The 21,534-nt window shown below is 35.1% G+C and overlaps 1 protein-coding gene across 1 annotated transcript in view; it reads right to left on the bottom strand.

The window, feature by feature from the left end:
- Nucleotides 1–770: 770 nt before the first annotated feature.
- The window catches only part of EMC2 (ER membrane protein complex subunit 2), a 37,438-nt gene continuing 16,674 nt past the window's right edge, over nucleotides 771–21,534 (bottom strand). The window contains exons 6-11 of the mRNA XM_054278397.1: nucleotides 13,596–13,681; nucleotides 13,364–13,423; nucleotides 10,851–10,932; nucleotides 9,605–9,715; nucleotides 8,629–8,733; nucleotides 771–2,656 (exon numbers count right to left, since the gene is read on the bottom strand). Of these exons, the coding sequence (XP_054134372.1) occupies nucleotides 2,570–2,656; nucleotides 8,629–8,733; nucleotides 9,605–9,715; nucleotides 10,851–10,932; nucleotides 13,364–13,423; nucleotides 13,596–13,681 (531 nt within the window). The 3' untranslated portion in view covers nucleotides 771–2,569. The remainder of the gene's footprint in view (nucleotides 2,657–8,628; nucleotides 8,734–9,604; nucleotides 9,716–10,850; nucleotides 10,933–13,363; nucleotides 13,424–13,595; nucleotides 13,682–21,534) is intronic.

Below are 21,534 nucleotides of genomic sequence, written 5' to 3'. Positions count from 1 at the left end.
ATAATATTTTTGTGTAGCATTTGTCACTGTCAGAGCACAATACAGAACTTAATGAAGTTCATTTGTTAATTAAGTAACCCATTCTCTGAAAACCTATTCTTTAATGCAACACAGCATCCGTAACATTACAAAATCATTTACTAGAACTGGAAAATTACTTTTTCAAAATCATATTATATGACAGCTTCTCTTCTCAGCAAGCACTTTCTTGCTGAGAGTGCAGGGCATTTCAAGCAGTTACTTCCCCTGCAGAGGATTTTTAAACTTTATTTTTAAATTTCAATATGAAAAATACTGTAAATTTCCATTGTTGCAATTGAATAGTTCTGTTTGAGACTGCTCATGCATTTTCATTGGAGTAATTTATTTAACCTTTGAAGAAAACACAAATTTGTCAGAAATATTTGCAAGGTTGACTTGTAAGCTCTACTATGTGGAAATCTTGCCAAAATACAGGCACAAATCAGAGAGCTAAATAGCAATTTCAAAGAGATGCTAAACAGTAATGAAAATGAGAAGGTGCTAAGCAGCCAAATGACATAAAAATTGTCATCAAATAACTGAAAACAAGAAACAGAACAAATTTCCTTACAGAGAAACTGATATACTAAATACCCAAGTCTGACATTGCTATATTAAAAGCTGCCTCTGAACAAAGCTTTATATACAGCATATTTCAGCAGGAGGTGCCTGCTACACAAAAATATGCACTGCTCATTTTTAATAGATTGGAGGTAAAATGTTATACACTAAGTAATTTTAATCTTCAGTACAACTTCCCACTATTTTTAATTTCAAAATGCAACGAAGTTACATGAGGTGTAGGCACAACAGAAAAAAATACTAATGAGGGCTTAAAACTCTAGATGGCACACTCATACAATCAAAGACTATGACAGAAATACACAGGACCAAGTATGATATGTTTTCACTATGATGTTTTCCACCCAAAGCATGTATAATCTAGCCACACATACTGTTCCAAGGCCAGTTTGTGAATTATTATTATAAAAGGATGTGCACTATTTCCCCAAGTTGAAACTGGATGATTTAATGTAAAACTATATAGTATCTGCAGTTTTGTATTTAAACAGCAGTGAATTAAGCTATTTTATGATTCCACATACAATTAATTCTCATGGCATGGCATCCATTCTGTCACATTCCAACCTACTTCACGGATAAGAGTCAGATCCTACATGCTTCTTGAAGGCCCAGTCTCATGCAAAAGCTAGCTCAGTTATACAAACCTAGAAGCTTTGAAGGAATTTTTTGTTGCTGGTTTGTTTTTAAGAAGGATCTCAGCTGTGTTTTATTACATCAAGTCCAAGAATCATAGGGTTTAATACACAGCCTTTAACTTATCCATCTATATAGATTAGGCAGTATAAAATCTGAAAGTTCAATCATCTTGGATGGTTGTAGCAGCCATGAAAACAACATTGCAGTATTGGTACTAGAATTTGCCAAGGGTACGCTGATGCTGTTATGCAATCCTACTGAAGCTGCAGGAAATGAAATGATGGCTGCACAACTGAATTGCCACAGTGCACATCTGAACAACATCCAGAACCATCAGAGGTGCAAAATGCTTGAATGAGGGTGTTTGACTCATTGTCTGAGCAAATAAAGAAGTGCCTGAAGACAAACAGAGCAGAGTTTTACAGTGTGCTAGATGCTTCATGCTGATGGTGTAACAAGCACTATCTCTCAGTAAGTGCAAGGCAGCTGAGCAAGCTCTCCTGTCACCCCTTCAGTGCAGTACCCCCTGCTCCATGTGGAGAGGCCACAGCACCACAGCAGGGGTGCCCATACCAGGGACACACAACAGCAGAGACCAGCACAGAGCCTCACATGAAATTCACCATGTGGAACACAGGTACAAGAAAGGACACAGAGAAGGAAGAAAAAAAGGGAATATGCATACACCAATCAGAGAATTACGTGGCCATGAAAGCATTTGCCCACAAAGCCACAGAGAAGAATGTCTGTGCCCTTAAGCCAGTACAACAGCACTTCTGAAGCAAAGTCCACGAGTAAGTTTTCTCCATTTCTACAGTACTAGATATGAACTCATTAAGAAAACCCTTAACAAACTTTCTTCTCTAATAATGTATACTCATAATCACTCCTTGATGTATTTTTCAGAAAGTGTACCTCTGTAGCATGTCTTTACTCTTAAATGTGCAAATAAGAAAAATATTTACCATATGTTATTAATCTACATATATAAATTTAAGTCACTGTATTTTCTTAATCATTTAACAAGTTTATTTCTACAAATTATGGCTTAGAAGCAGGTACTGTACATACAAAAATCTGAGGATACTGATGTGCAGCACGTCATTTCTTCGTGTTGTTTATGTGGATAAGTTATTCATTTCAGTGGGTATTCATCACATTTCTTGTAGCAGCAATAAATAGGCATTTTACTTTTCATAAAATGTTATTTTATATAGCACATAATCAATACAAAATTAACTTTTAACAGCACTAGAGTAACATAACCCACAGGTCATTACAGGTTAGTGTGGAATTGGAAAATTTCATATTAGATCTCTGTGCCAAGCTAAGACTGAGTGATTTGCAGAGTCTCCAACATATCTTCCACTGCCTTCAAAGAGTATTTAGTTTCTTTCTTACTGCGACCTGCAAACTAAACAGGAAAGAAAGGATTGTTATTTGCCATATATCTGAAATTCTATGTCTAAATCCTGTGAAAATAACAGTTCTACACACCAAATACCAATAATAACTCTATTTACTAAAAACTTAAAAGCACAAAACTAAACCTCAGAATTTTTACCAGAACACAAGCTATATTACCTTCTTCTATGAAGTAAAGAAAAAATACTTTCTGTTAAAGTAAGACAGAAAAAAAAAATCTACTTATCAAAATTTACTATAAAATAATCCAAACAACATATAATCATATTTTATGGTTCAGAGTAACCATGGTGGATGACATTGTACTTGACTACTATCAAAACACCAGTTTCAGAGAACGTTTGAAATTAGGTCTGTCTTGATAAGGAAGAAAGATACAGCTTAACAAATACTACTAGTGGCTTTAAAAAGGAAGGGGTAGAAGGACAGGAAATGCTGACCACCCCATGCTGAACTCAAAAGGGTTTTTCTAATGATACTGACAATTGCCATCACTCATAAGCCATATCTAACAAAGGAGATTCATTGACCAGGTTGGTCTTTAGTCAAATGAAACTCCTAACCATTTTTAATACACCTGCACTAAAAAGTTTTGCATTTCAGGTTGGGAGGGGTAGTAAAGAAATTACAGAAACAGTAACTAAAACTTGCTTTTAGTAAAACAACCGATCCTCTACTTAAATGGTAACATCTAAACACTCAATAAATTTTCAATTTGAAGTTTTTTATTTCAAATACCACTGGTGTCTTGCATAGCTAGTCCTTGATTTATAATGTGTCCCTTCTCCCTTATAATTAACTTAATTTAGCAAACTCTTCATGACCTGTTAAGAAAGATTAAGTCATCAAACTCAGGTAATATCACACCAGCAACAAGCTGCAGGACCTGTTAACCTGCTTTTGACCCCTAGGCTACAATCTAGCATTGCAACTCCCAATCAGCATAGAGTTTTTTTTAAAAACAGTTTTGGCACAGTAAATAATAAGCTATCTCAAATCAAAGTTAGGAGAAATTTTGTTACTGTAACAACACTTTACAGCTTAGAGATGTACTGAAAACACTCTATTTTCATGTTTTATATTTCCAGGTCATTAACTGGTGTACCAGGTTTTGATTCTAGTAGCATATATTAACCCATTCTTCAGGGTGTGCAGTTTCCAAAGTGACATGCAATAGTCAACTTCAGAGGAAAATCCAAGATTTCTTAAGATACTCCAAGGTGAAAGCAGCAACTTATGCTTTTATCTGATTGAATAAAATATCCTTTCTTTGTCCACATTAAAGAGACACTTGAAAATTCCAAATCCTTTCACAACAATAAGTAAGTTTAAAAAAAAAGTCAAAAGTTTAAAGTGAAAAATTGTTTCAAACTCAAAGCATTCAGAAATTTCAATAAAAAGCACAGAAGCCTAAATATACTGCAGCCAAAAAGCACTTGGCAAGACATGCAGAAAGCATGCAGAGAAAAGCTTCAAAATAAAGAAATATTTTACTTATTCTTGACATGGACACTGGAAGCAAAATTGACATATGACATTGGTTTAAAAAAATGCTACTTGGTAATTTCAAGAGCAGTTGCCTTCATGATACTGACATGTGGTTTAAACTGAACAAATAAAATCAAACTCTACGTCATAACAACCAGAAGCACACTTGGAAATGTAATCACTTCAAATTTGCCCTGACAAACAATTATTTTGTCTATTCAGCCATTACACAGCAATTTGACTGATTGAGCTGGAATCCATTTCTTAAATCATGACTTAATTTTCTGTTTCCCAAATGGTTAGTAACAGCATCACCTCTCTCCAGCCATAAATAACATGTAGATTGCTAACACAGAAGAGTTTAGCAATGTACCCCAGAAGCATGTATCTGGAAAATTACTGTGAGTAGGATCACATTAAAGATTTTTGTGAGCATTAATCAAACTTGCCTGCCTCTGCTGAAATGCTTCTACCAGAGGACATGCTAAACCAATTACCTAATTGAAGAGCACCAGGTAGCCTTATTTTGTTTTGGTGTTAAAGTAACTGTGACTCATGTCCTCAGTTAGAACAGACAGAAGTTCTTCTCAGGGTCTGCACATATGGAATGATCCAGTTTCCCAGCCGTAAGGCAAAAGTAAGCTTATAATAATAATAATAAACTTAAAACAAATTCTTTGAATAAGGAGTACCTCACTAGCTTCTGAAATAAAATATTAAAATTAAGTTTTATTTGGGTCTTTTTTCCACCCAGTCAATTAAATTTAAGAAGCCTGGAGCATAATGACTTTTTTTTTTTTCAGAGGATGTGTTAGAAGCCAGGAATTCCAGCTCTATACAGCAGCCCTAGTTACAAAACCTTTCTGTCTTCCTGAAGAAGTTTACATTTCTCCTAGATTACACACAGATGAGAAGTACTAATCAGCATGGATGGTTACATATTTAACATCAAATTAAGTATATTAACTAGCTGGAGTGTCAAATATCTGTGCATTTCAGACAATTTTTTAACTATTCTTTATCACCATGTTTTCCTGTAAAGACGGTGCTGCACAGTCCAACCAACATTGGGGAAGTAAGGTTTTCTTTCTATACTCAAACACTGCTTTCTTTAAATGGCAACAAACTAAGAGGTTCCTCTGATTTCCTAGAGGAATGCACAGGAAAAACAAAAATCAAGTCCTAAAGCATACTGCTTGAATGACAGAATAAATTGAAAGAAGGGGACCAGTAAAAATATTTCAAGTAAATTACATACAAAATAAATTTTTAAATAATTAAATATTTAGAAAGCAACTATAGCCAGTCATTTGAAAAAAAAAAGGGCAGTTCTTGAAAATTACTGAGCAAACTGCTGGTAATTCAAGTTCAAATCCAAACTGGAAATGGGGAAAGATCTCACTGCAAGACAATTGCTCAAAACTAACTTTTTGCATTAATAATTTGGAATTTAAAGTCACAAATTCATATAATTTGTATAGATACCCAAATCAGGATTCTAAATTCATCTTGCTCTCTAGAACATGGCCACCAGAAAAATGTCATTTGGCAGTATGAGAATGTGCACCCAATAAAACAAGTCAATGTCAAACCCAACAAGCTGTTAAGGCTCTTACTGCACTTCACAGGTGGATAATGCATGGAAAGTGGGGGGATTTATAGAGATTTATATAAATATCCAGCTTAAAACCTGTCTAAGGCAGGAACACTGTAAGAGCTTCCCTTGGCACTAAGTGACCAAGGCTTCAACCTCAGGTCCAAATGGTGACAATTTCCAACTGCTCAGCTCACCAAGGGAGCAACAAATCAGCACTGACTCACAGGGTGACTGCCACCTACTGCATCACCTAACACCCCTGGCTGCAGCTGCTGGATGCTCTGAGTCTGTGGCACAGGGACTGGAGTAGCCAAAGGCTTCTGCAGCGCTGTAACAACCCAGGGGGGTTGGCCTGGGGATATCCTGCCCAGCTGAGCTCACTGGAGCTTCTTGTGGCTCTTCTGGGAAGGGGAATGGGGGTATTCACCCCATGTATTTGCCAAATCCTGGCTTGAGCTTCAGCACTTCCATTTTCTTGAGAGCTGAATTTTCCCTAAGATTCTCATCATTCACAATGTTCTTCACTTTATATCCCAAACAGCTAACAAGAGCAGAAAAGGAGGCTACGTATGTATGTATATGTGTACATATATATATATATGTGTGTGTGTGTGTGTGTGTACATGTATGTGTGTATGTGTGTATGTACGTATGTACGTATGTTAGTTGTGTTAACACGGCCATGGCCTGTTCTGGTAAGCTACAACCAAAAATGCTTAATGTGGGATCCAAAGCACTCCACAAAAAAAGTAATAGAAATTTCAAACTAAAAGGAAACAAACAAACAAACAAACCAACCAACCAACAATTCCCCCCCAAAATCCCTAAGCCCCTGCACTTAAAAATGCCCCTAGCATCACATCTCTCCCAATAAATTCGTGTTTTATCTGAGACATTATGATGTTAACAGAAAGCCACAACAAGGACAGAAAAGAAGGGAAAAAACCCCAAAAACCAAACAGGTGTGCTTATCTAGATGGGAATCAGTTAACTAGAAACTGTCATAATTAAACATCCATTCTATTTAGAACCAGGAGATGCCTATTTCCAGGTCTTCTAGGCCATTCCATGGCCCTCACTGGTTTTAAATTTTCACCCTGATGCACCCTGAAAGGGACTGCTTCCCTTGTGCTAACAAGTCTCCACCAGTACTTTGAACTCTAGTCACAATATTTACTTAAAACATATGCAAACCCATAATCTAAGCAGTTGATTTTACTAAGATGTAAAACATGGAATACTGGTTTTCACTAAAAATTCACACATCTTTTGAAACCTGTTTTGTTCTGTCAATTATGATTCCATAGTGTATTCCATTCTTGAACAGTTTTTTGTAAGTGGTTGGTTGTTTTGGTTGGATTTGTGTTTGGGGTTTTTTTTTTTTCTTTCTTTGGATTTTTTTGTTGTTGTTTTTGTGGGGCATTTTGTTGCTGTTTTTTGGGGTTTTTTGGGTTTTGTTTGGTTTTAGTCCTGCAATACTTGAATTTTCCATCTGCACTGTGCTTACAGGAATGTCAGGTTTACTTCAAGTCAAAAGAAGCCTTGGTTATTTATGAAACATCAGACAAAATAGCTAATTCATACACACCTTACCATCATGAGCAGGTAAATGGTTTATTACTGAAAAGCAGAGCAATTTAGAGAGCAGAAGAGAAACAAACTTTAGGCACATATTAAAAAATGCTTCGTTATGTCCCCAGGGATAAATGCTCTTCACTGTGCATTCAGAAGCTACAGGGCCAAGTAGGAGAAATGGAAAATATCTCTAACTTAGAATATATCAAAAACACATCAGCCACAAGAAGCTGCACGCTTGGCAAGGAACTGAAATGCAATTAAATATTAAGAAAACTGCATTGTCTGTAAAAGGAAAATCTAATTTAATTCCCTAATAGATGCTGCTTGTAAAAAGGCCATTTGGTAGTATTAACTGTGAAATAGTAGCAAGAAGAAAAAAATTAAATATTGGGTTCCAATACTGAAATATTGCAGGGATTAAGAAGAGCTACATATATACAAAGTCATTGCATTTAATATCAATACATTTGCTCAACAAAAAAGTTGTGGGAAGAATTGGACAGTATGATGTTGATATCCAGGATTACTTTTATATAAACTTTGATTGGCAGATCATTAAGAATAGCTGTAAGGGAGTCAAATACACATAATATATTTGGGATACACAGACAGAAGAGCCTATGAGCTAAAACATGTTTTCACTCATAGTTATAGAAAGAAATACAGGCTTATAATACAACAGGAAATATAAAAATTTACACATAACTTTTTGAAAAGTTGGAAACACTCCCAATGACTTCAGCAAGCTTTGATTATGGCTTACAAAATCTAGGTTTTCACAACTCAATGAGCACTTTTCTACAAAACTACACAAAACCAACTTCAGCCACAAATATTAAGGCAATTAAATATGATTTTGAAAGGTTAGAGTAAATTCAAGGAAAACAAAAATCCTAGAATTTTCATTTGTTTTTTAGTAAAGCAGAAGTGGATAGCAAAGTCACTCTAAGAATTAAGATATACCAAGTTTTACCAAAATAGCTGTAGAACCAAGTCTTGAAGGTCAATATTACAGTAATGTACATTCAGTTAATGCTACTAGGAAAAATATGTTTAAAGCTGTTAAGTAAATGATAGCAATTAGTAACTGTAAAATTATTAATAAAAGTTTCCAGGAAACATTAACCTTTTATTAATGAAGGTTTCCAGGACATCAAACAGAAGCAGAATGTTAAAAAAAACCAAGCAGACTATGCTGATTTACATGCCATATTTAACCTCTTGAAAAGCAGCTGATAGAAGTGCAGAAAAGAACTATAGATCAAGTTAAGAGTATCATAAAGCAATGAAATACTAACCTGATATGCTCTGTTTATTTGGTTTGCTGCCCAGCTGGCATATTTCATATTATCTTTTTTCATTTTTGCACTTGCTTTTGGATTGGAAGCGATATGACTGGCAGACTAGGAATACAATAAAATAAAAAACAAAACCCAGTGTAATTATAAAATTTATGTGCATGAAATAAGCTGAGAACACTGAGCATCCTTACAGTCCAAGACCCATGCACAGTGATAATGGAAAATAACAAAAAAAAGTTATTACCAGCAAGCAGCATCCAGATAAGATTCAGCTAGACTTTTTAAACTATTGTTTGCTCTATTTAAAGCTACATTAGATTTCAGTTCAGTTCTGTACTGAGTTAAGAACCAAACCTGGACACGATCAGCTAACCTAATTTGCTTCTCCTAAAGTGAAAGTTATGAATTAACTTTCAATTTTTTACCAGAGACAATATAAAATACATCACTTGTATGTCCAAGCTGCCATTAAAAACATGACATTTTCCCCTGCAGCATCAGAAAACACATTTTAAAAGCAGATAAGACTCTAGATAAAATATGCTCACCCTCACCTGAAAGAATAAAAAATATTACTTAAGAACCAAACAAAGTTTTTTACTTATATAAATAAATCCACTGTGCAAGTAATCACTGCTACTGGGCTGGTGTTTTTCAGCAATTCATCATCTCCTAGAGAGGATGCATGACTTTAAATCCTTTTTCAAGAAGTTACCTTCCCGTGCCAATAACGATAATTCTTTTGAAAATACAGGCAAGACTTAAAGGTGAAGAGCACTTCAGTAAGGAGCAGTTACTAGCACAAAATTGTCCATACTCCAAAGGTATGAAAAATACCCCATATTTTAAAACAGTGCTAATAATCTGAGCTATTAAGTTAAAAATCAGGGGGAAAACAGCAAATGGGAAAGGATAATATACACGCATAAACATATTCAGAATGATAACATGGAAAATACGTAATTATGCTTACCATGTAAAGTCCAAATAGAGCTCTCATATTTCTGTTGTTAAGCTTCAGTGCTTGTGCAAAATACTTTCTTGACAGCTCGAGGTTTTCAAGCCCACCCTGAGTGTATTTAACCTGCAAAAATGATAAACGCCTGAAACTTGCATGCCATTCATACCTCAGGCAATCACTTTGAAGCAATGATATTACAAAAATTCACTCCAAGTTTGTTTCACATGACATTTCAAATCAGATGAGTCCTATCAAAGGCCAAATACTGGCCTGGGAGAAATCCAAGCTCTTCACAATGTATACATTTTAAAAAATTTAACTATAAGAGAAAAAACCCCAGCATTAATTTCATTAGTGCATTGTTACAAGATTTTTCATCTATAAATACCTGAAAGCTTGGGACTGTCTCTTATGAAAAGCAGCACAAACTTTAAATCCTAATTCTAGAAATTCATACTGACACTATTTTCCCACAGCATGCATGAAAACAGTTCAGCATGAAAACAAAATAACACAATGCCTTTCATTATGCACTCAAAATAGCACACAAAGTTTAGAGGATTACTCCATTGTTTTTATATTCATTTTTCCAGATATTAGATCAACAAAAAGAGAGATAAATACTAGAAGATATGCTTCGAAGTCTTTCTATGAGGAAGCTACTTAGGCTTTCAAGTTTTAATGTCAACCGCATTTTACCCATGTTAACTAAACAAATTAAACCTATTCTAAGCAGTTAACAGTATAATTTAGGGGAAAAAATGATCTGGAGAGAAAAGACAAATTCAAATGGCTAAAACCTTGAGCTAAAACTTCTAACTTTACCTCTAGCTTTTACCTCTCTTCCACCAGAGCTCCTTCAGGCAGAATTTAATATGTGGATTCCAAGATCTGAGTCCACAGTAACAGGCAATGTATCATAACCTCCTAGACAGCATTGTTGTAGAAAAGTTTAGCTTCTCAAGCACTTTTTTGAAAAGTGCATAAAAACTTCAATAAAAAGAGTTAATTTAAAATTAGCTTTTATCTTGAATAATTCTTCCCCTAACTGTTATATTTAGCTTAGTCACACTGTGACTGAGTCACTGAGTATGAAAACACAGTTTTCAGAACATGTTCAGTTCTATGAGATGTTAGCATTCTCTGTGAACTCTTAAAATCTCCTAGGGAAAAAAATTAAAGAAACCATTTTCACCACTTCTCTAACATAAAACCAGAAAATGTAATCAGAAGTAATTGATTTTTCTGAAATACCTACTTCAGCATATTGCTGACAATATAAGTGGTTGTGTGGATTAGTCATCATAAGCTCCTCTAAGCAGAAGGCTGCCTTTGCATAGCTACAAAATACAAAAAACAGATAAAATGAGACATGAGTACACAGCTCTTTGCTTCAGTTTTTTTACAGCACAACACAAGCCTTACTTTTCCCCTCATAAAATCACATGATTCACAATTAATTAAAATGCTTCATTTAAAAATAAAGTTTAGAACCAAGTTGCTTTTTTTATATCACCGACAGGGGGAAAATACACAAAATCTAATGGTCTAGGTACAACTGGAATAGCTCATAAAAAACATTTAATATATAAATCTCTTATTAATAAGTGCCGTTTCTCATCAGCATTAGTGATGAGTAGAAATAGGTATTAGGTATTTTAAGACACTGAACTGAAACTACAAAATAATTCCTTTTTTCCCTAAGAAAATTCAACTACCTGAGGATTCATAAATGCAGCTACTGATCACAGCATTTATACTGTCAATTAACCTTACCTACCAACAGTGAACCATAGAATTGAGACAAAAAAACCAACATACCAAGAACAGTTCTAAAATTCAAACACTCCAAATCTATGTATGAAAATAGCATCAGACCTCTCCAAATGGCCAAATCCTTATCATTTGAGAAGGCTAGTCCTTGAGTTTCTTAGTGTAAATTTTCAGAAAGAACTAGGAAGTCAAGCTCAAAATGCAGGTTTATTGTGAAGAACCTTAGTTTTGTAATCTTTCAAATAGAACTGTCTGCAGAATTTGCATCATTTAGTGATATGTGATAGCATTATTGCAAAGTTTATGTTACAGGATTCCAAAATTCAGAGATACAAGGTTTGCAATGACAGTGTGGGTAGATATTTAATATTGCAGTAAAAGCAATTGAACAATTATGAGACCATATTAAGCCATATTATCTGTAAAATCTTGTATCCTAAAATAAATTTGTTGTGGTTTTCTCCAGTGTATAATTTATTAATCTGGAGATAAAAGGGCAGCAACCTCATTCTCCAAAAGCAGGAGCCAGAGTCCTCACTGCAGAACAGGGTAGAACTGAGGACTGTGTAAACCTTGTACATCTATGTGTATTTATGAACAAAAATGAGAGCATGGTGATTTCACAAGCCTGTGATTGTAACCCTGATAAAACATATAAACTGAGGAACTGCATTCTCTTTTAAAACTTAACTTTTAATTGCTTTTAGCCGAGAGCCTGATTTTTCCTTAATATCAAAATGATAATAATGATGCTTATGGAAGTAAAGTGAGGACAATGAATTCTTTCCATCAACTGAAGTCCTACATATTGCTTTTTATTGGAATTACAGACCAAAACAAATACAAGCAAAAGCAATTTCTTTCTCGGGTTTTATTGCACAATTTCATAATAAAGATTATAGCAAAAAAACCCAACCCAGTAATGGAATACGTATGTTTGAACCACTCTATCATTCACTTTCGTACTGACAGTTTTGACAAGCTTAAATATCTTTCCAGCCAATTTTTTTTTTTTTTTAATAGCTATTTTCTTGGAAAAGTGGCTGGTAGATTTCCCCAAACAAATGGAAGTATGGATACCAAAATTCTAGTTTATTCCTGAAGTCATCATTTAAAAGAGTTTAATAACTATTTTCTTTGAGAATGGGGTGCAAGGAGAGGTGATTGGGGAATAATTTTTTCCTCAGGGTGAGAATGGCTATTTCTTCCTTGACAATTTGATTCTTTTACTACCCTCTTAAAAGGAAAGAAGGAAACAATTGTGATATAATTCAGGCTGGCCTGAAGAACCAAAGAAAACGGGGAAAAAAAAGCTACGCCTTTTGGTGGAGGTCTGAATTAATGCTATGATATTAGAAAACTTGCACTAAGGCTTTGGAGCTAATCCTCTCACACTGGGATTTCCTCCTGTCACTACAGCAATAAAAAAAGCTAACAAAAACATTAAATATCCAATAAGCAAGTTACTACAACATTCAGCATTCTTGATCGCACTGGGTTTTGTACCCAGGCGACCAGATGCCTCCAACTCTGGATCCATGTTTTGCTTTGTGGGCTTTTTTTAAGAGGTTACTAAAAGTTGTGGGAGAGGTAGGCTAAAAGAAAATTGGAATATCGGTTGCTGGGATCAACTGATTTAAGAAGTAGAGAATTTAACATCTCTAAGAAGTAAAATACATAACATGAACAAAAAATGATGGGAAGTATGTGCTGTTCACTGCTGCACTCAAACCACTTCTTTTAAATATCAGATTTTTAAGAACTACTGAAATATACAGGTAATTAAGTAAACTCTTTTTGTTTGACAAACAAATGCCTTTTATAAGCATTTGGTAGCCAAATAAGCCTGGTAATTATTTCCAGTTGAGGCCTAGTATATTGGAAATGAGAGAGCATACTTTGTAACATTAGTCCTTAAAAAAAATCACTGTGGTTTTTGACTTACACAGAGTGGGTTTCAAATTAACATTTTTTATGCAGACTTAGCAAACAACTTACTCATGTTCATTGATGTAAAGTTCTGCAAGTTCATGCCAAGCTTCTTGGTCACCAACAAATCTGTATAGAGGATACAAGAGAGGGAAAAAGGAGAAAAAGAAAGAATGTGCAAGGGATTCTGTAAATGACTAGCACTGAAGCCAAAGCGTAAATTAAATGCAAATTCCACTTTAATTAAAAAGATTTATCAGAATAGCAAAACACAATCCGTATTCTTGTAAGAGACACTCACTGTTCCAGATACTCATTCAGCTCTCGGATGGCCTCGAGATTTTTCCCCTGGGCTTTTCGAATGGCAATCTTACGCTTTCTTGCTGCCTATGGGTTGACATTAATAAAGGATTAGGCCTCATAATTCCCTGGGTTTTTGTAAGGAAAGCAATTTGACTGTGCAAATTATTATCTCAATACCAGTGGAATTCCACTGCAGACACACTGCTAGGTTGAGGTTTATAAACATACCCTATCACATCCCACTGAGAGACTGAAAACCTCTTCTTACAATCACATTATGTATGCTTTTCTTTGGAGGCACAAACTGTATGCATTATTTCATTCAAATAAATGACTGTCCAGATTCTGATAATTACAAAACAGCAGGGGATGCTAATCTTCAGCCATTCCAACTACCCCCACCTTGTCATTCACAAGATCTATGACTGTAGAGAAGAAATGGTGACTGAGTCCTAGAGAATGCCACAGATGCATCTTGGTTGTCCCTGTGAAAGTATGGCTTTCAGCCACAATAAAATATTCTTGTGAAGTGCTGAATGGCACCTTTAACTTAATGCTAAATACACACCAATTCCCTAAACAAGTCTCTCACCTTTCTTGGAGCACAAAGTAGGCTCTGCAATGTAAAGGGAATACAAAATCTCTATTTCAATGCCAAAAACTGAGCAGTACTGTGATACGTGGATAGAAAATGTAATTCAACTTAAACAACATAAAAATGAGTTATAAGAATTTTAACATATTTAAATTTTGAAGTCCATAAAAGTCATCAGAGACCAGAAGGAGGAAAGATATAGAGGATTGTAATAGCTGATTATTCTGTACTTTAATCCAATATTCAGCTTCTAAATGATGCTGGTTACAGTTTTCAGGACTCACAAGGATCTTATTGAGTCCAGCTCTTAAGAGAATGGTCCTCACAGAGACTGAACCTGTGACCTTGATGTTACCAGGACCATGCTCAAACCAACTGAATATCAACATACACCTGAGGTGTGTTTCAAAACAAAGGAATCTTCTCAGCTGGGAGCAAACAGTACACCTCAGCCAGCCTGAAAGTCATCAGATCAGAAATCTGACCAAATGGAAGGAAAACACAATTCCAGCAGAACATAACACAAAAAAGGAATGCCATCAGCCTCCTTCCTTGCCTCTAATCCCCATGCTCTTGGGTGACAAAACTACTGTGGTCAGACATGAGACAACACAGTCTGGTGTCTGTGATGTCAACACGCACACACACCCTTGTCTGCCACTTCTCCATGAGATAATATTAGTGACAAAAAATATAAAGCACACTTCTCTGGTAATTAAATCCCACAGTTTATCCCCTTCATAGCTCTCATTCTATTTCATATCTTCTAAAGAGTTTATATAGTTGGGTATCATCTTTCAGAAGCCTTGATAGGACAAGTCTTCAACAAAACATTGAACAATTTTAATCTCTGAATTTCAGATAGCTCTGAAATAACCTTCTTCGTGATGTACCCTAAGTTCACAGTCACATATACTCTACAAAAGTTCTTGTATATTTACAGCATTTTAAACATAACTACTCTCCTAAATAATTTTTTACCCTTTAATCCATTGTAAGTAAATAAATTACTTCCAAGAGAGTGGTAAATTACTTCAAGCACCAAAACAGAAAAGCTAAAAATGCTTTTGACATTTAATTAATTTCCTTTTAATTCATTCCCTTTATCTCCCTCACAAATAAGTATTCAATGGAAATTCAGAGAAAACAACTCAAGTGAGGAAAAAAAACATTTCACCCTTCTGACTAAATGTACAACACAGACAGAGAGAAGACTAGTCAGAGGCCAAATTAGAACACAACAAGTGTGGTTTCCATTGCTTCTTTCTCAAACTGCAGCCTGTGAAGGTACATACATCATTCTACTTTTACTGGGAGACATCTGGCTAAAAGCCATAACAGGAAATTTTAACTGCTGACACATTTATTACTGTAACAATAACACACTCTCTATTTTATTTTTGCTTTTCTAAAAATAACAGCATAACTAAATTTATTTTCTTTAAATTCAAAAAGAATAATCCCACATGTTTATCATGCTGCTATAACAAGCAAAACAAAATAACACCACAAAATAACAACCAAAAAAACCTCAACCAAACCATTGTTTGCTGTCACATTTTATGGAGTTTTCAAAGCAATTGTAAAGCAGGTCACCCCCTTCTATGATGGGAACACCAGGGCAGTGTTAACCCACTACCGAAAGCTGACATTATACACAGCCCACTGAGCCTGAAACATGAAAAGTGGGGATAACAATGTACACAGCCAAAGGAATGCATCAAGTAATTACAGCCTAGGAAGACAGAAGGGTTTTTGCAGGTAACAGACTACTGACTTTATAAATGTAGCTTTTTAAATGTAGCTCTTGGATTAACAACACAGTTATTTTCAAAATTTAAAGAAATCAAGGGCCTGATTAAAGTAAACCCTTGAGAACTAAAATAATCTATTAAATATATAAAATCAATCAATGCATATGAAAACTTAATTTGCAATGGCAAACGGGAACAGTCTACATAAATCACTCTCTGTTTCTAATGCAACTTCTTCAATTGCATCCAAGTCACTCCTCCAAAAGAGTCTGGAAACAGATTTTTTTCCATAGCTGCTTTATTTCTTAACCACAACACTCACAAGTAACATAAATCACAGGAGCCTCAAGACATTAATTTATGAAAAGCTACAACTATTTCTTGTCACAAATATAAACTGATGTTTACCTATAGCAAGCATGTAATCTAATGCAATCAAATAACAAGGACAAAAGCATTAGACACAATTAACATATTCTGGCGGTAGCACTTAGGAATTAAATGAGTTACGTTCAAACCTGACAGAATCTCCCTGCTGCACCAAATCCCAAGAAATTTATTCAAAATTACACTTTTACAACTTTTTTGTTGTCCTTCCTCATCACCAAAAGTATAGCAACGTCAGGGCTTGAAATCTGCACTCTCTTCACCCTCAAAATGCTGGGAGATAAGTTTATTTACACAGAACTCCAAGTTTACAAAAGAGAGGCTCAGCCACTCAAAACAGTGCTAACATCCTGAGGAAGAACATAATATTGTCTAGTAGCACAGAATTTCTGAAAGTCTTTTTAAAAGCACTGGAAAGAATTCAGTGAGGATGCAGAGTTTTTTTTAACCCAGATTCCAACTTTTTCCATTACATGAATAAAGTCATAAAGCCAAGAGATATGCAAAGAGGTTTTCAGTAATTCACAGGATTGATATGACAGGTGAAAAAATGAAGACATGAAAACAAACTACTGTTGCTTTTAATGGTATTTACAAACTACTCTTCTATCTGAGTTCCTATTCCTAGTTTCTTTCAAACATGAAGTCTATCAGTTTTTAAATAAAAATAAAATTCAATAATTCCAGCAGTCAGAACATTTAGAAAAATATATACAAAAAGGCGTGCATTACCAACAAAACATGGAGCACAGTTTGTACATTGTAAGCTTCTAATTCTTGTTCTCATTTATATTGCTCCTGAGCTCACTGTGTGAGGCAGCTTAACTGCTGCTCTGTGAGCTGGAGCTCATACAGTTTCCTGAGAATCCTGAGGACAACTGCATAACTAATGGAAATTTACACTCATAGCATCAATTTTTATTTATTCCCATAAAAATTAAACAAAATGCTTTACTGCACAGAACCGCTGCCAACACTAATAACCACTTTGGCATACAAAGATAGTTATTTGTTAAGTAAAGCCAGACTCACACAAATTCTTCAGAAACTTTACCTAGCATTTATACCATATTTCCTATTTATTAACTGCCTTACAACCAGCTGATAAAAGAAAACCAGGCAATTTCATATTCCACTATGTTAAAGGCCCTCTTCACCAAAAACCTCACATCTCAAAATACAAACTTGTTTTTAGGGGACCTATTGCAAGATATTAAAAAACTGCAAAATGGAGAGTTCAAATTTGTTCAATTATTAATTTCAAGTCTACCAAGAATATTCTTGAGAAATTATTTTTTAAATACAGGGATCTGAAATTATTTTGAAGTCTAAGAAGCCTACTAAAATAGTCACAAACAATTACATTGACAAAAATTTTAAAAATAGCATTGAAGGGGTCCATTTCAGTTCTTCACATCACAACAGTAAGACTTCCTACAACAAGCCTCAATTAAATTAACTCAATCTTCTTTCTCCTTCCACCTTAAGTAAAAAGGAAAAGGCAAAACCTCCAGTGCTGTAACAAGATCTGCAGAATTTGAACACACAGATACTGTGACACAGATTTCCCCCTCAATTTTCCAGAGTTTAAAGCAAAACACTAGAATGGTTATTGGCTAATTCTGTAAATCCATAATTCTTTATGGAAAGATATATGCATCTTAAATAAATACTTAAAGAATCAGTATTATATGGAGTAAGCTGCTTCAGTATGTACAAATTTATTAAGGAGTGAACCTTTCTAAGGTATTTCTTTTAAAGACTAGTAATCCCCAATCTGGCATAAGAACTAATCCTCCATGTGTCATGATTCTTTTAAATTAGCATTAAGTAGACTCAAAATGACGTGAGGACTTGAACATTTATCAACTTCTGCATTTCATTAATAAAACATACCAACAGAGAGTCTAACATTGTTCTAAATTTCATGGCTCTAAAGAAAGTATTAGGAGGAGAATTGTCAGTGATTGAGACCCCTAGGAAAGAAAGAATTTCTTATCTGTATAACTACTACATGATTTAACACATGATACTTTTCACCTTAAAAAGAATTTTTTTCTTTTCTTTTCTTTTAACATTTTAGCAAATGTGTATTTGGTCTAAGAATTTGATCCACTGAAATATTTTCCTTCAAATTGTAATATGCAAATCAAAACAGAAGTGTAAACAGCTTCAACTGAGATACAGGGAAAAATTACACAGATGTCAAAAAAGCACGTTATCAAAACCATCCCATAATCAAAACCAACCACAATAACAAATTTATTTCTACCAGAATCCAGACTTTTTTCAAAGTTAGTAATGCAAGAACAGTTAAATCTTGCAAACCTTTGCAGGCACAGAGCTACTGGGTTGAAGCTGCCCTTTTAGGGACAACCTCAAAGCAAACCATAACTTTTTGTATCCAATAAACAACCTATAAAGTCTAACCAGCATAGAGCAAATGGGTAGGAGCTGTACAGGCTGAAAAGCTAAAGCCTGGAATTGGCAAACATGAAAAATGTTACATACCAACAAAAAGTAAGAACAGTTTACACAGAGAAAAGTAAGGCTTCCCTTATCTAGTAGAGTTCTTCAAGGAGTCCTTAAGTGCGGATGAATAAAGATCCATGTAAAAGTCATCTTTGATTTAAAATATAATTTCACCAAGATGTCTCACCTCGAAGCTGAAAGCTCTGAAGGAATCTAGAGTTACCACAGCCTAAGAAGGGAAGGTCTTCACATGGATAAATAAGTCAAAAGATATAAAAGAGAGAAAAGGGTTCTCTGCACTGAGAATCCCAGAATCACCTGTATTAAAAACTACTGCCCAGCACTCTTGATAAGAGATCTAACAAGGGAATTAATAGTGATGTAAAGTTAAATGTTGATAAGGACTTATTTAAGTGTAAAGAACAAAAGACAACTCCAAAGAATAGCATTCACAATAATTAATCATAATGAGTACTTTTACCAGTACAATAATACGACCCGTGAAATTTAATCTACATAAATGGCTGCATATAGGGTCAAACAATACTAATTTAATGTACACAAAAAACCTGAATTTGTCTGGTTAGGAGGGAAACACTGGTCTTGCAATAAACAGTTATATAAAACATCAATTCAGTGTTCAGAAACCATCCTAAAAAATCCAAAAACCCTGCCCCAAAACCCCAAACTGAAAATACTGAGATATTGGAGTGATCAGAAAAGAATACAGAACAGACACATCCGTGGCATCACTTTGTTATTTGTAGTCCATAATGCTCCTGCATTTTTAATACTGACTGCCATTCAGTCCTCTCATTTCTCACCCAAATATAGGAAAAGCCACAGAAATGACACAGAGAACAGTAGCAGAGTTTTGAGGCACAGAATAGCAACAAGAACATTAGGACTTCTTAGCTTAGAGGGAAGAAAAGTACAAAAAATCCCTAAAGTCATGAGTATTAATAAAGTGAAAACAACTGCTGACAGTAACAGGCAAATTCAGAGGCATTAAATAAAATTGTTAGATTGAAGGTGTGGGAATGGAATAAAAACCACAAATGGGAGATTTACACAATCTATTAAAAATAACATTTAATTTCTCAATTATGTTGTAGATGTAGGCATGGCAAACTTAAGCAAGTTTAAAAATACATCTATGCAGAAATTTCATGAAAAGCTATTAAAAAGAGAGTTAACACTTCTGGCACAGGAAAACTGCAACATGAAGATGAATAGAAACTGGCAGAACAGACAACAGCATACTGTCATTGCTCTGCTCTTGTACACTTCTGGTATCTGCAACAAGTCAAAGCCAGACCCAGGACAAGTAAAATGGACTTTGGCCACAACTACAGTACAGCTGCTCTTCTGTTCTCAAATACTTAATTTCAAGAGACAAAATCTCCATCAACTTTTAAAAGTGCTATGCACACAAAACATGGGACAAACGGTGGAATGCACTCTGCTCTCTCACTTCACCGATCATGACTGAACGTAAGGCAAAAAAAGATTTACCCTGCAATGGTAAATGATGCTGTGTCAAAACCAAAAACTCCATTTTTTTAGGACCACATAGTGCATTCCCAACTTCCCCATGAGCCCTCAGTTGGAACTAACTGAAGTAGCAGCAGCCATTCTTCACAACTCTCCATCCCGTGTTAGTGCCAAGCTGTCTTTTTCAACTCCCTTTAAAACTATCACTGTACACACCTATGTTCAGGTCTAGTTCTGTCTTTCCTGGAGGTGTGGCAAATACATTTAAGGAAACACACATCACCTCAGAAAATTCAGCACATTAGTAGATGTTTCATTTGGTGAGCAGTTTTCCCTTCTGCAACTCAGAGCAAGATGTAGATAAATGTACAAAGCTGCAAGATCTCCACAGGAGGTCCCTGTTAAAAATTAATTCACAGCTACTGCAGCAGTTTTAAGGAATATCACAGTTCAGATGATAAACAGATATCCAGTGCTCAAATTTAGTGCTCATTATTCCCATCTTATTAGTGGAGACAAGGAGGTAGGGAAAGAAAGGTTACCTACACAGTCTAGAAGGCAGTAATGCACAGTCACAGAAAGAGATGCACTCAGATATTCATTGTATATAACTGCTGTCTATTTACATGACACTAAGTAGTAAGATACTGCTCTGAATCCTTCCAGTATTCTGGAATTCCAGAGGTCTTCAACCACCTCCTCTGCCTCTTCTGAAATATGTCCAGCTCATCTACAAAAAGAATCTCAAAATAATAAGAAAAAGGGTAACTGCATGTGACCATAGGCATACACTTGTTTCTGCCCACTCCTATAAACAACAGAGTTGATGAGAACACTGCCTTACTACAAAAATTTTAAATTCCTCATTCACACAATTATATTACTAAACCCATGATGGTAATGAGACTATCCACTATATTCTAAGCTAAGGAAGCAGACAGTGTCTTGCATGAAAAGCTTGGTTGAAAAATGTCAAGAAAAACAGCTGAAGAATTATCCTAATAAAGACTTCAGATTCTATGGATTAGAATTAAGGCAGAACTTTGTGCCTTATCTCATTTTCCCCTGGTGTTGACCAAGTGCTCTGCAATATTCTTGATGGTTGAGCTGAATAATCAAGAGAAACACTGCAGGTGCACTAGGATGACAGAAGCAGGTTAGACTCCAATCTAAGTCTGGAATACATGAAATCAATTTCCTATCTCATCAACAAGCTTTTCTGCTCTGCTGAACAG

This window comes from Melozone crissalis, unplaced genomic scaffold, assembly GCF_028551555.1.
Source record: "Melozone crissalis strain CALT ecotype California unplaced genomic scaffold, PUWL_Pcris_2 ptg000002l_1, whole genome shotgun sequence".
In the NCBI taxonomy this organism is placed as follows: Eukaryota; Metazoa; Chordata; class Aves; order Passeriformes; family Passerellidae; genus Melozone; species Melozone crissalis.
The sequence above is the reverse complement of the archived record's forward strand: the minus strand, read 5'-3'. Positions and strand labels throughout refer to the sequence as shown.